This window comes from Zingiber officinale, chromosome 4A, assembly GCF_018446385.1.
Source record: "Zingiber officinale cultivar Zhangliang chromosome 4A, Zo_v1.1, whole genome shotgun sequence".
Classification (NCBI taxonomy): Eukaryota; Viridiplantae; Streptophyta; class Magnoliopsida; order Zingiberales; family Zingiberaceae; genus Zingiber; species Zingiber officinale.
In genome coordinates this window covers 124,778,798-124,791,997 of record NC_055992.1, presented here as the reverse complement: position 1 = coordinate 124,791,997, position 13,200 = coordinate 124,778,798, and the positions used below count along the sequence as shown (strand labels likewise).

At 37.7% G+C, this 13,200-nt stretch overlaps 2 protein-coding genes across 3 annotated transcripts; one reads left to right on the top strand and one right to left on the bottom strand.

Annotated features, from left to right (window-relative positions):
- Positions 1-273: 273 nt before the first annotated feature.
- LOC121973632 lies at positions 274-1,433 on the bottom strand. Of its 2 annotated transcripts, XM_042525021.1 has the most exons (4): positions 1,164-1,433; positions 1,035-1,075; positions 797-960; positions 274-707 (listed from the first exon to the last, which is right to left on the bottom strand). In XM_042525021.1, exons 1-4 carry the CDS (start codon positions 1,350-1,352, stop codon positions 550-552), a joined length of 552 nt encoding a protein of 183 aa, XP_042380955.1. In that variant the 5' UTR covers positions 1,353-1,433; the 3' UTR covers positions 274-549. The 2 variants fall into 2 exon arrangements, with proteins under 2 accessions (XP_042380955.1, XP_042380954.1); XM_042525020.1 differs by having other exon boundaries at positions 1,035-1,433.
- Positions 1,434-3,038: 1,605 nt separating this feature from the next.
- Positions 3,039-12,013, top strand: LOC121970970 (polyadenylate-binding protein RBP47-like). The gene is made up of 6 exons (XM_042522006.1): positions 3,039-3,431; positions 6,800-7,253; positions 10,240-10,307; positions 10,389-10,519; positions 10,614-10,710; positions 11,573-12,013. The coding sequence occupies exons 1-6, from the start codon at positions 3,111-3,113 to the stop codon at positions 11,720-11,722; spliced, it is 1,221 nt and encodes a 406-aa protein (XP_042377940.1). The 5' UTR covers positions 3,039-3,110; the 3' UTR covers positions 11,723-12,013.
- The last annotated feature ends 1,187 nt before the right edge of the window (positions 12,014-13,200 follow it).

Here is a 13,200-nt window from a genome sequence, read left to right as displayed (position 1 = left end):
ACCTCACCTCATGGGCAAGACTCCCAATCTTATCCTGACCGGCTTTATGCCAGTCGAACCCCCAGGACCCAATCCCTTCATTTCTCCTGGGCACTATCCTAAGTTCCTAACCTTACTCCCGGTCAACCTCTTAACTAATCAAACCCCCAAGGAGACAACACTGTCAGGGAATTGTAATAATTTGTCAAAGAATAACAGTTATTCGTTAGAGAATATTTCAATACGCTGCCATATACAAACCGCAGAACTTTCATCTATCCAATGGATGCCCATCGTACATTGATATTCTCTGATGCCTTATGATTGCGGTAGTTATAAAAGGCAATATAAAAAGGGAGGTCTTCTTCATTGGCCAAGGACGCATTGGAGAGTAGTCTTATTTATGCGCACATATTTATTAGTCTTCATCTCTTCTCCGATCGATGCCTCTTCTGAGCTAGAGACATCTTTATTAGTTCTCTCTGATGCTTTTGGGTGTTTGATATATTTATTCTAATACTTTTGGATGTTTGGTATATTTATAGGATCGTGGATACCATATCAATGATTCTATCCCTCATGCTCCAAATTCCTTTCTTCGTCAATGTTTTCGTCATCACCGGTACTTGACTGAGCTTTCGGACGGATGAATGCTCTTTTTTTTATTGTTGAAAGGAAATTGAGGGAAACAAGAGGCGAGAAGAGAACCGGCGACGTCGAAGTTGTACCTGCGACACGGTGGTACGCCACTTGAATTAACTGGGCGCCGGCGGCTCAGGTTAGACAATAATGGACGTCCAAATTTGCTAAAGCGAACCTGTCGGCGAATCGCCGCCGTAACTCGCCCTCCGCAGCCGCAAAGAATCCCTCGAGCTCTGACTCCGTCCGCGATCTCCGATGCGAGTCCCGCTCGGCCTTCGATTCCTCAAGATCGAAGTCTGATTCCTGATCTCCGTTGTCGCTCGGGTACGGCATTCTTCCCTACGAGAATCGCAACGAAATCAAACTGCGACTCGGAAATGGAGCCGAAATTGAAGAGAAGATTCGTGCGAAACCTTTCTCGTTCGCGTTCTGGAAGCTTCGGTGCGTCCGACTCCTAGCCGAGACATGTAACGGGAGAACAGAGAGGGGTGTGAGCAAGCGCAGATCGCGGGCAAAGCGGCACCGAGTTCCATCGAACTCACCTCCGTCAACCTCCGCGAAAACGCATCGCTGGGGCGGCGCCGTTGTCCTGCGTCATTCTCGGATCTCGCAATCCGAGCGTCGAGGACGACGCGGCGACGACGATTCCGGCATTCCAGGCACGACGAGATCCCTCCTCCTCTTCGAGCACCAGCGGCCTTATAGGGCCGCCGCCACCCTGCCGCCTCCATCGTCGTCGCCGCTTCTCCGATCGCGCTCCCGCGCTTCAAATGCCTCCTTCTCACCACATGCTTCTGCGTTCATTTAACGAACGCGCCGATGCGTTTGACGGCGGCTCGTCGAATATAACGGCGTGTCAAACGGCGCCTTCAACCAAAAGTGGGCCGAGGAAAGCCACGTAGGCCGGAGGCCCACTTATTTAAGCCAATACAATTTAACAATACAAATAAACACATTAGAGCGTGCATGGCACATTTTTAATACATATTTTTAAATAATTATAAATTATTTATGACATAAAAAAACATCCAAAAGCTTCAAAGCTTCAATCTAAAATTCTTCATTTCATCCAGAATTAATCGAAAATTAAATACTTGAATTATTAAAAAAAATAATCTCCATTTGTAGAGGTAAACCCATGAGTATGGTACATTGGTAAGGAATAATAAAAGATTAGAATTTTTATATAAATAGAAACAAATATTTTAGAGATTCTATTTCTAAATGTATATAAATTGTGCTCTGAATTCTACTGTCAAAATTAATTGGCTAAAATTTAGACATCAAAATTATTTTTTTTTTTAAAAACTCCTTTGGTAGAGGTCGATCAAGGCAGTTATGAGCACTTGCTCAGTTGTCGTTGGACCACTTGAATTAAAGAGAGAAAAAAAAAGAAAAAACAGAAAAAAGTGTTCTGCCTTTTTCCTCGTTGTTCCTTTCTCCTCCAACAGTGGTGTGATTGAACCGGGGGACCAGTTGGCTATAGCTAGACAAAGCATTGGATCCTCCCTCCGGCACCACGGGTCTTGCCTCTGATCATTTGGCTACCGAGCTTCTTAAGTGCTTAATCCGTGGGCTTCGATTCAATCTTGGTCATTTGCAAGTGTGGCTCGCGTGGAAACCCCCTAGTAGCTATGATGGTTCCGCTTTATATAGAGTCATTTTCACGAATTTCTCACGAAAAGTCTCTTCCTTTGCACGGATTATACGAATAACAACTTCATAGCTATACGATCTAACTTTGGTTGAATAATTGATGAACTAATGAACGCGGAGAACATACACGAAAATAAAGGAATAGAGATAGCTATGATAAGTAGGATCTACTTGTTTGGCTTTCTTCCATGTTCTTGAGACAAAGTTGTCATTAGAAAAGCTCCATCTAGCAATAGTTGGGTTGAATTCAACAGTGCAACCTATTAGTTTGCACGGACAATGTAACTCGACAAAGATTCGCACGAGAGCTGAGTAAAATCTTAGTGAAATTCACGGGATCGACCAATTCGGTCCTACTATTGCATAGGTTAGCCGTATTGCTTTGAACTTTAGAGAGAGTAGAACAATCTAAATTGATAAATCAAAAGGGCTGAACTGCATAATTGAATCGCACTCGAGTTAAACTCAAGCTCGAGATAATTAAATTTTGCTCCTTTGGTTTTTGAAATTTTGGATCCGTCATCCATTTCGTGCCTCGGCCCGTAACTCGTTAAAGACGATATCATATTAAACCGGTACGTTTGCTATCTCAGTCGATTGCAGTCCGTTACGGAGTCGGATCTGGTCAAAAACCGCGTCCCTTGGGGCTGCTCCGGGTCCCGTGATCCAATCAACGGCATGCGTGCTGCCTATCATTCGATCGGACGGTTGGTATCATGAAGCCGCCTCCTTATTTAAACCCTTGTCATCACCTTCCGCGAGATCTCTTTGCTTAGCCTCCCTCTCATTGCGGCTCCGCTTTGCTCGCCGACCTCAGCGCAACGGCGGCGACGATGCAACCGGTAGGTGGCGTAGATCCACGGAGAACACCTCCACTCCCACCACAGGCTTGGGCTACGGTTCGCTATCCGGCGCCGGCGATGGTGATGCCGCATCCCATGATGGCGCCGCCACCTCCGCCCCCCTACGGCCATGCTTTCGTACCCTACCACCAGCCCCCGACGCCCCCTCCTTCGCTCCCGTCGAAATCGAACCGATACCAGCAGGGTGGGGAAGCTGCCGCGGACGACGAGAAGCGGACGATCTGGGTGGGGGACCTCCAGTACTGGATGGATGAGAACTATCTCCACAGCTGCTTCGGCCACACCGGTGAGGTCAGGATTTATCCTTTCATTGTCTAATGTTTATCGTTCTTCTTTAGATAAAAAAAGGTCATTTATTTGTTTATAATGGATGTGTTTGTGCGGGCTTGAATCTTCCTGATCCCTTTGGTTCCTGTACAAGAGTTAGTTCAAGTTTGTTTTTTTTTTTACCTTTTATACATAGGGTGTTTAGGAAAAATAAGATCAAGTGATTTTGCATGGGTTTTGGAAATTTTAAGCAAAGGATCGTTAGATTTGGTAACTAAGAAATGTCAATTAGTCACGCTTTTATTCTGTATATAGATACAGACTCGATAATACTTCCCATTGTTTCTCCTCCACTACCTTCCAGCAGGTAAACGTTCGTTTAGATTTGATCTGGTGTAAGTTTAAGAAATATATATTTTTGTCATATTAATTCCTGAAAACACAATAATCGGTGATGTAGGATTCATCGAGTTTATTCTAACAAATTTAGCTAATGCTAACTGATAAGGTTGAAGCTAGAAAATATCCTGAAGATAGGAAGCAACTTCCTGAAGAGCACACTTTTCGACCATGGAAGCATTGTCAAGAGACAAGAATGCTGTGATTGATCTGCTCTTCAAAATCAGTAGTATGTAGGAACACCTTATTCTATTTTAGTGGCAGAGTATTGGACTACTTTATTCAATTTTAGAGACTCGTACATCGGGGCATGAAGACAGAAATATAGTTGATAAATGTTCCTGCGAGTTCTCTTTGCAATACATCACGCTCAGAAATTAGGAGAGTGGAAGGCAGGAATCAAAAGAATAGTGAAGTAATAGCATTTTTTTTGGGGGATTATACATTTAAGATCTCCAACTTGTAGAGTTTTGCCATCTATAATAAATGGGAGAATAAGGTGGGTTTATTTGAAGTATTAGTAATTAGCCTCTACACATTCAAAGCTATCTAAAGCGGGTAAGTTGAACTATCAACAGGACTTGCTTTCCTAAAGAAATTTCTCTTGGTCTTGAGCATGCTTCATTGCCTTGACTCGAGGGGAGATCCTTTGTAATGACAAAGAAAAATACCACTCCCCATCAATTTGCCACATTAACTGATGACAACAGAATGAATGGTTTCTCCCTTGGATTTCATTCCCTTAATCTGAAAGGTTTTTTCACAGATTAGATCCTCCATAAGCTTGATTCCACAGTTGTATGACATTGCCTATCTGTTATCACTACTCTCTCAAACTTGGAATCTTGTTATCTAACTCAATTTGATCAGATATACCTATCCTTTTCGAATGCTTGGAGTTAGAATAAGAGGAGATAATAAGTGATATACTCTTTCACCATGTCTAAAGTGCTCAACTCTTTGCTGCCTCTCGTCACTTGTTTCCTTTTGAGAAGTCAAAGGGGATGATGTCGGAGACTTCTCTATTTAAACAAATTTGCATGATTTGAGCAGGTAGCAGACTGGTTTTATTTAAATGCCACTGATGTGTAGCAAGCACATGGAGGTGGATAAGTATCCTTCCTGTAACAACAAACTCTTTTATCTTTCGCCTTTGTCCCTATCAAAGTAACTATCCAACTAATGTTTTCATATTCAAGTTACAGATCCAAGATTCGCTATTTATACTGCGATAGGATCATCAGGAAGGAACACATGCTTTAGGGTTATTTCTCCCTGAATTGAACTGTTTACCCACATAAATGCTAGTCGATTCTACATGCCCAAAGCACATAACATGAGCCTGTTTTTCTTATGTGCATTCATCATATTTCCCTTCAAACATAAGCAACATAATAAGTGTCTTCCTCATAGTTTTGCTTGAATTAACTTTACATCCAACGTTGTGTTTTGTTAATGAGTTTTTATTTGCAAGAATCATTTGGACAAATGCAACAAAGTAATAATGTCTAAAACTTGGCAATTCACATGATACTATGATAGTTGCATTTATCATGAATTTTTGTTATTCTTTCCTTTTTGTTAAGAAGTGATCTTTTTACATAACATAAAATGCACTCTAATGAACAAATTGAGTGCATGATATGTTGTTAATCAACAAACATTTGAGTATGCTCTTAATTTGTGGTGGCACTAATTTTGAATCATGGTGGCCACTCAAATGGATATAGGAAAAACGCATTTTCTTTTTGGATAAGCTTGCATGAAATGAAAATTTATCTTATTGATTCTAGGTTGATTGGATTAGCCCGTCCTTATTTTTATTAGCTTGTCTGGATGGGAGTTTAGATGAAACACATGATGAAGTAAATGCTAAACTAGAATCTTGGCGAGAAATACTAGAAGTGAAAGATTTTAGGCTTAGTAGAGTAAAGATAGAATATATAGAATTTAAGTTTAACAATATTAGACGTAATGAGACAATTATTAAGATAGAAGATGACAGGTTGTCTGAAAGAGAGTTTTAAGTATTTAGGATTATTTTTGCAAAACGATGGAGGGATTGAGAGATGTCTTACATATAATACAAGCAAGATAGTTGAAATGGAGGTTAGCGTCGAGTGTTTTATGTGATTGTAAAGTACCTCTAAAACTTAAAGGGAAATTCTACAAAATGGTGGTTAGACTTGCTATGTTATATGACGCTAAATGTCGGGATATGACTTGAGCACATAACAGAAGATAAGTTGCATAGATGAGGATGTTAAGGTGAATGTGTAGACATATGAAGATGGACAGAATAAGAAATGGGAGTATTAGAGAGAAAGTAAGAGTTGCATTTATTGAAAGAAAACTCCAAGAGACACGTTCAAGATGGTACGGACATGTACTTAGGCAGCCAATAAATGCTCCAGTTAGGTGATGTGAAACTATGGCAAATACACACATCAAACGAAGAAGAGGAAATCAAAAAAGACTTGGTTAACAACACTAAAATAAGATAAAATTTATTTATATAGATGATGATATAGTAGGGGATAGAGTCTAATGGCGTAGAAGGATCCATATAGCTGACTCCACCTAATGGGATAAGGTTTGGTTGTTGTTATCGTCTAGATGACAATTGATGATATCTATGGTATCTACCTAAAATCTTAATATCCCCAATTTTCCCAAACTCCTCCATTGCTGAGTGTGGAAACTAAAATCCATTCATATTCTTCTCATATTAGAGTCCAGTGTGATCCTTCTTTATTGCAACTTTGTCATGTTCTGGTGGAGTGAACCTTAGTTCAATTGTCAATGGATTATCATAATTCCTGCAAAATTTTAAACAAATTCAAATCTTCCTTATCATTCCCTTGGTACAGACTCTGATAACTTTCCACAAGAAGATACATTATACCAATACTTGAGTTGCTTAGTGCCACATGTAGAGGTCATTCTAAAATATACTCATTGCCTTTGTGTTGTTACAACAACACGCCATGCAGGTTGTATCCATAAAAGTTATTCGCAATAAGCAGACTGGACAATCAGAGGGTTATGGTTTTGTGGAGTTTCATTCACATGCAACTGCTGATAAAGTACTTCAGAATTTTGGCAGTCATCTTATGCCAAACACAGATCAGCCATTCCGACTAAATTGGGCATCATTTAGCATGGGTGATAAGCGTTCAGATATTGCTTCTGATCACTCTATTTTTGTAGGAGATTTAGCTTCTGATGTTACAGATATACTTCTGCATGAAACCTTTTCTACTAAATACTCTTCAGTAAAAGGGGCAAAAGTAGTTGTTGATGCAAATACTGGACGTTCAAAAGGTTATGGGTTTGTTAGATTTGGAGATGAGAACGAAAAAAAGCTTGCCATTACTGAGATGAATGGTGTTTATTGTTCTACTAGGCCGATGCGCATTGGCCTTGCTACTCCTAGAAAATCTTCTGGTATGTGTGACTGAACTAATGTTCTTCATTTGAGTTTCCTTTTTTGCTGATGTAATTTTCCTCCATAAATGCAGTTCAGAATTTTTAGATCTAAATTTGTCTCTTAATTAATTTCCTAGGTCACATTGGTGGACTCTTGAATCATATCTGTGTGTGTGTGTTTAGTGGTTATGGACTAACCAAAATCATTATTTCTTTTTTCTTAATTTATACTTGGCTGAAGGGAAGCCTTGGCACAACGGTAAAGTTGTTGCTTTGTGATCAAAATGTCACGGGTTCGGATTCTGAAAACAGCCTCTTGCAAGAAAAGCAGGGTAAGGCTGCGTACAATGGATCCTTCCCCGGAATCTCGCATAGCGGGAGCTTCATCCACCGGGCTGTACTTGGCTATTCTATAGAATTTATTTCTTTTACAGTGTGCTTAGTGATTTATTTTATATTAGACAACTGTGTTAATCCCTTTTTCTTTTTTGAAGATGATTGTTTGTTTGGCTAAATTTTGATACACATGCCCACCTTTACCTTTCATAACCTAGGTTAGGAATTTACTTCAGTTGGTAACATATTGGATACAACCATGTGATGTCTATGGATTGGAAAGGTGGTAGTTATCATGCATTTTGGTTGTTATGTTTGTGAGAGTTGAAGTACAGGCTTTTTAAGAGTCTTGGAGATCAAGAATGTCTCAGCTTTCTGAATTCTGTGTTACAAAGGGATTTAACTGGCAGTTCTTAAAATATTTTAGGAAGAGATAGCAAGCCAGTTTATGAAAAGATAACTATGAAACATCAAATGAAAGTGATGAATGACTCCATTATGTGGTTGCAATGTTTCATGTGGAATTTGTGACGCAAATGGCAAATGGCAAATGCTCAAGAATAAAGACCATGACAAATCAGATGCTTGTACGATAGAACCAACATGAAGCTAGAGAGTCAAAGGTTCTGAATGGCAACTAACTTGAAGTTATAACTCAAGTAAAGATCAGGAAATAGTCATTGCATAATGTGATAGTTGTGCCATCCTCCATGCCAAAAGGAGACAGTTGGATGTGGATACAATTTAGTGAAACTGGGAGCACAAAAACTAACATAGAAAGTATCTTTTCAAGTGAACAACCGAGAGGTGATTGGTTCAACCTCAGTCCAGCAGCAACAATGAAAGTACTACTGACTAACCATTTTCCCCCAATGAGTGGAAGAGATAAGCAATTTTCATATCTATTTGCGGAGGGAAGAAAAGTTGTGCGATCTTACCAAGAATGCCTAATCCTCCAGACTCTAGAGGCAAGCACACCTGATCCCAAGAAGCAAAGAACTAAATTGAAGTGATCTGAGAATTGACCACATCGCCAGAGGAAAGTTTTTCTTTAATTGATCAAGATTGTGAATGAACAAGTAAGAAGAAGATGCAATGAAGTCTGATAGAGCACTATTGAGGTAAGAACATATTAATTAAAGTATGCCTCTGATCAAATCTATATAGGTCACTCTTGGATGATTCATCCCACTAACTCTTACCCGGTTTATTGATATCCAATTGAAAACCAAGACAGGAGATTTGTTGTGAATGTACGAGCAACCAATGAGCGTCAGCAAGCTAGTTTCCCAATCACGGATTCCTCTTAAGATAAGTGAAAGAAGAATTACAAAGATTAATTTTCTTAACTGCTGGAGGTGGAGAAGGCCAAAAGCATAATTCAAAGGTTGTGATTATTCAAACCATGGCCCTTGAGAGCAATGTATCATGAGTAAATTGAGGTATTTGGCATCCTAAGGAATAACCATCCCATGACTCTTTGCCCATGGAAAAACCAGCCTCTTGGCTCTTTGCCAGTATCTACTGAAGAGCAACTGTAGAATGTTTTCAATTTTAGTCTTAAATCCTTTTGTTTCTTAATTCTTTACAATTCAAATTTCTTGTTTAATCTATTTACACTCATATCAATCAGCACAATATCATTAATCTTTTGGACCATTGGTGAGTTCATCTAGTGATGCATAAAAGGATAGGGATTTAGAGCTTACCTTTAATGTAAACATTTCGGTATAGGAATTAGGAAGATTATTTATCACACTTTCCATAGCTTTAACTTCAGTGACTACATTATCATACATGTCCTTTGCCTCATTAATATGATTAGCCCCAAAATTATCAAACTCCATTTACATAAGTTCTTCAATTATTAATATTAGAAAACAGTTGGTAAACCATTCATTTGATTGATTTATCCTGAAATGGCTACCTGATCTATTGCTGCTCTAAATCCACATCAGAGAATGGATGGAAGTATCAATTAAATTCATTCAGACAAGTCATAATGGTTGAATTGGTTTAAACATATGTTTTTTTCATGTGATTCTAGGAGAAAAAAACAAAGGAAAAAGATTATATGAAGAACATGGAAAAGTCTCCATCCATGTGTAATATTACTCTGCAATAATCCTTTGATACGTATGCGTAGAATGTAGACCAGAATATTATTTACTCTAATTTTACAGTATTTGTCTAGAAATTTGTCATTTCTGGTGACTGCAATATTTGCAAAATACCTGGTTCATGTGGGATTATCTTGACTCAAGTTGAAGCTCTACCAAATCTAGAAATGACTTGACGTTAATGCTTGTTTTTTTTTTCCAACAGCAATAGATCAAAACCAGATGATTTGTCATGTAAAAAAATAAAAATAAATCAAAAGATACATTCTCACACTGAATCTGTATCTAGATGTCTGTCGAGTTTTTGGCTTATCCTTTGATGTCTTGGACTGTATCAGCAGCTCCTCTAGTTTCAATATTTTTTCTAGACCAATAACCTAATCTTAGCCGACTGCAAGTGACAGTAGTTGCCACTCATTTATTTAGCTTGTTTTCTGCACAAGAATTCAATTTACAAGTGTCCACTTCAGATTCTAGTTTCATATTCTATCCTTATTTTATTTTTAAGAAGTGAATGCTGTCTTAATCTCAAGTCATGGATACTTTAGGAGGTTTTGGGCCAAATGGTGCATCTTCAGCTGGGTCCCAATTAGATGTTGATTCAGCTAATACAACAGTAAGAGGATTTTTACTAGACAGCACATATAGGTGTGCATTGTTTTTGCATTTTCCTTTGACAATTTATTTTCTGGCGAAGGTATTTGTTGGAGGGCTGGATCCAGATGTCAGTGAAGACGATTTAAAAGAAGCCTTTTCTCAGTATGGAGAGGTTGCCTCTGTTAAAATTCCTGTGGGAAAACAATGTGGTTTTGTCCTTTTTGTCCACAGGTACTTGTCTGATTTAGTCTGAACATTGTAAACAAAAGTGCAATAAGTTCAACACATTGTTACTCTATAAGTATTTTTTTTTAAACCGATACAGAAACAATGCTGAAGAAGCAATGCAGCAATTAAATGGTACAGCTATCGGCAAGCAAACAGTTCGTCTATCATGGGGTCGCAACCCTGCTAATAAACAGGTAATCTTTTGATTCCCTACTCCAAATCAAGAAGCTGATACTAAATAATTAGGATAGATTGCATTTTGTTGTTGACTATGTAAAGCAAATTCATTAGTTTCCATCATTTGGAAATGTAATTCCTCTCAAGATGGAAGAATAATCTTTAAATATGTCCTAAAACACTCTCGGGTCAACTAGGAACCTAGTCCATTCCTCATTTTACAGAGTGGAAATTTCTCCATCTTTTCCTCTATTTGATAGATAGATCCTAGGTGATTGATAGACATGCAGAATCATTGTTCCAGGTATTGTGAATCTATAGCGTTGCTAAAATACTGACTTTTCCTTAGAGAAATAATTCAAAATACTGACTTTTCCTTAGAGAAATCATGAATTATCTTTCATCATGTAATATTACTGGAATGTACAATAAAATTAATGGATAATAATGTGGGTTGGGTGTGCATGCGATTCATGTGATGCATCATGTATTCATGTGCCTAGTAGACCACCAGCCACAGTGCTAGTTTTTGTTTGCTTCTATTTTTATCTTGTTCTTGCATTCTTCTTTAATGGAGAAAAATCATATATTTGGAAACCGTCAGGTTGCCTGCCTATCTATTGTAGGGCTAGAAGATTAATAATCCAGCCACTTCTTCGTCCATTATTAATTACATCTTTCATTTGTGTGTCCTATGACTATGAGTATGCTTTTTTAATTAAAATGACCAAAGTTACATTCTTCTTGAATTACCTGGTACAACTAGGAAATCGTTTGAGGGTTTTATCAAGGTTGAACCCAAATTCAAAACAATCTTGAAAGCCAACAGTGTATATGACATCAGTCATCTGATCTCCTAATTTTTTTGTTCTTTTGCAGTCAAGAGCTGAACGAGGCAAGAGGTGGAATGGTGCCTACTATGGGGGGCAGACTTACGACGGATACAGCTTACCTCCTCACTACCCGGGTATGTATGCCGTGCCATATGGTGCTTACACATTCTATGGAAGCCAACAGCAAGTGAATTGAGAAGAATACTTCCTGCTGATTCTTCAAAGGAAAGTGCAGGTAAAGCTGTGACCCTAGTTGGTGAGTTAGTCAAAACAATCCTGTTGTGTGGTGTGCGAACTTGAGCACTTAAAAAAGTTTTCAACTCGAGATTCTCACGAGATTTTGTCCCAGGTCATAATTAAATTTGACTCCTATTTGTGTGGAAGTGTATGCCAATTGATTGATAGATAATGTGCTAGTTTAAGGAACATTGTTCCTGAAACAAGTAAACATCAACTATTTAATACATGGAGTCTATCATTACTTGAATGTAGTGAAAGAAAAGATCGATTAGGGAATTAGAAACACAAGTTTTATCTGTGACTGCTTGATCTCTTAACTTGGTGAATCGATTTCTAATCATTTTTGAACTGATCAGGCTTTGCAGCTTTTATTACAGAGCATCCAGAGCACTCAGGTGGGTGATTATTTTTGAGTTTTTATTTTCCTAAATCTAAATCAACATTTGCCGTCTTAAAACTTGGATTTGTATTAGATATTATTTTTTAGAATCAAAGCATGAATAAGTCATGAATAAAAACTATTAGAATTCTCGTCATCTCTCATTTTTTTATTGTTAGAGAAGCACATCATGGTCATTCACTACACAAGATTCAAACCTGCCACTTTTGGCGTAGCCAAATATTCTGATTCTCAGCTGTTAATTACTGATGCGTATTATTAAATTTAATCTAACACAAATAAAATTGAACTGAATTAACAATTTGATTTACTTTAAGTTGATTTATAGATTGATGGAATCATAAAGAAATTTATTTGAATTTCAATTTTGGTTAAAGTTGCTCCAAGCAATTTTGATTTAGGATTTAAAATTTAAAATTTAAAATATAATATTTGATCAGTTTTAACTAAATTAGATCAATTTTAATTATATTAGAGCAGTTTTGATATTTTTAATAATTATTATTTTGATCAAAGGTACTATAACAGTACGACGAAAGTATTTTCAAGTGTTTTTTAATTTTTAATACTAAGATCATAAATTAAGATAATAATTTAAATAGAAATTTTGATATTCAAGCGAGCGATCAATCAAACTCAAGTAAAAGCAAATAATCAAGTTCAAATTCAAGTAGCAGAACGAAACTTTAATCTTTCAAAAGTTTAATTTTGAAGCAGTTTCATACGCAGAAGAAGTCTAAGTGGCGACACCGGAAAAGGCCACCGCCGGCGAGAAGCGGCACGGATAGAGGATGAATCTATTTTCTAAAACAATTCAAACATTGCATTTGGGTTTTGCAAATAAAAGGAAGAAGCAGAAGAATCATCATGGCACACAGAGGTAGAGCCGGCTCAAGGCATAGGTTATAATGATTTATGCCTAAAACCCCTATTATATTAAAGCCCACAAATTATATATATATATATATATATATATATATATATATATATATATATATATATATATATATATATTTATTTAAAATTATAGTTAA

What these genes read in the sequence shown, in the direction of transcription:
- LOC121970970 (XM_042522006.1), top strand. Translation starts at nt 3,111, where the DNA reads ATGCAACCGGTAGGTGGCGTAGATCCACGGAGAACACCTCCACTCCCA. An exon ending in TACTCCTAGAAAATCTTCTG is followed by an intron (nt 7,254 to 10,239) that starts GTATGTGTGACT and finishes TGGATACTTTAG; the next exon opens with GAGGTTTTGGGCCAAATGGT. An exon ending in GCAACCCTGCTAATAAACAG is followed by an intron (nt 10,711 to 11,572) that starts GTAATCTTTTGA and finishes GTTCTTTTGCAG; the next exon opens with TCAAGAGCTGAACGAGGCAA.
- LOC121973632 (XM_042525020.1), bottom strand. Translation starts at nt 1,352, where the DNA reads ATGGAGGCGGCAGGGTGGCGGCGGCCCTATAAGGCCGCTGGTGCTCGA. An exon ending in CCAGAACGCGAACGAGAAAG is followed by an intron (nt 961 to 1,034) that starts GTTTCGCACGAA and finishes CGATTCTCGTAG; the next exon opens with GGAAGAATGCCGTACCCGAG. An exon ending in CGGCGGCGATTCGCCGACAG is followed by an intron (nt 708 to 796) that starts GTTCGCTTTAGC and finishes ACCGTGTCGCAG; the next exon opens with GTACAACTTCGACGTCGCCG.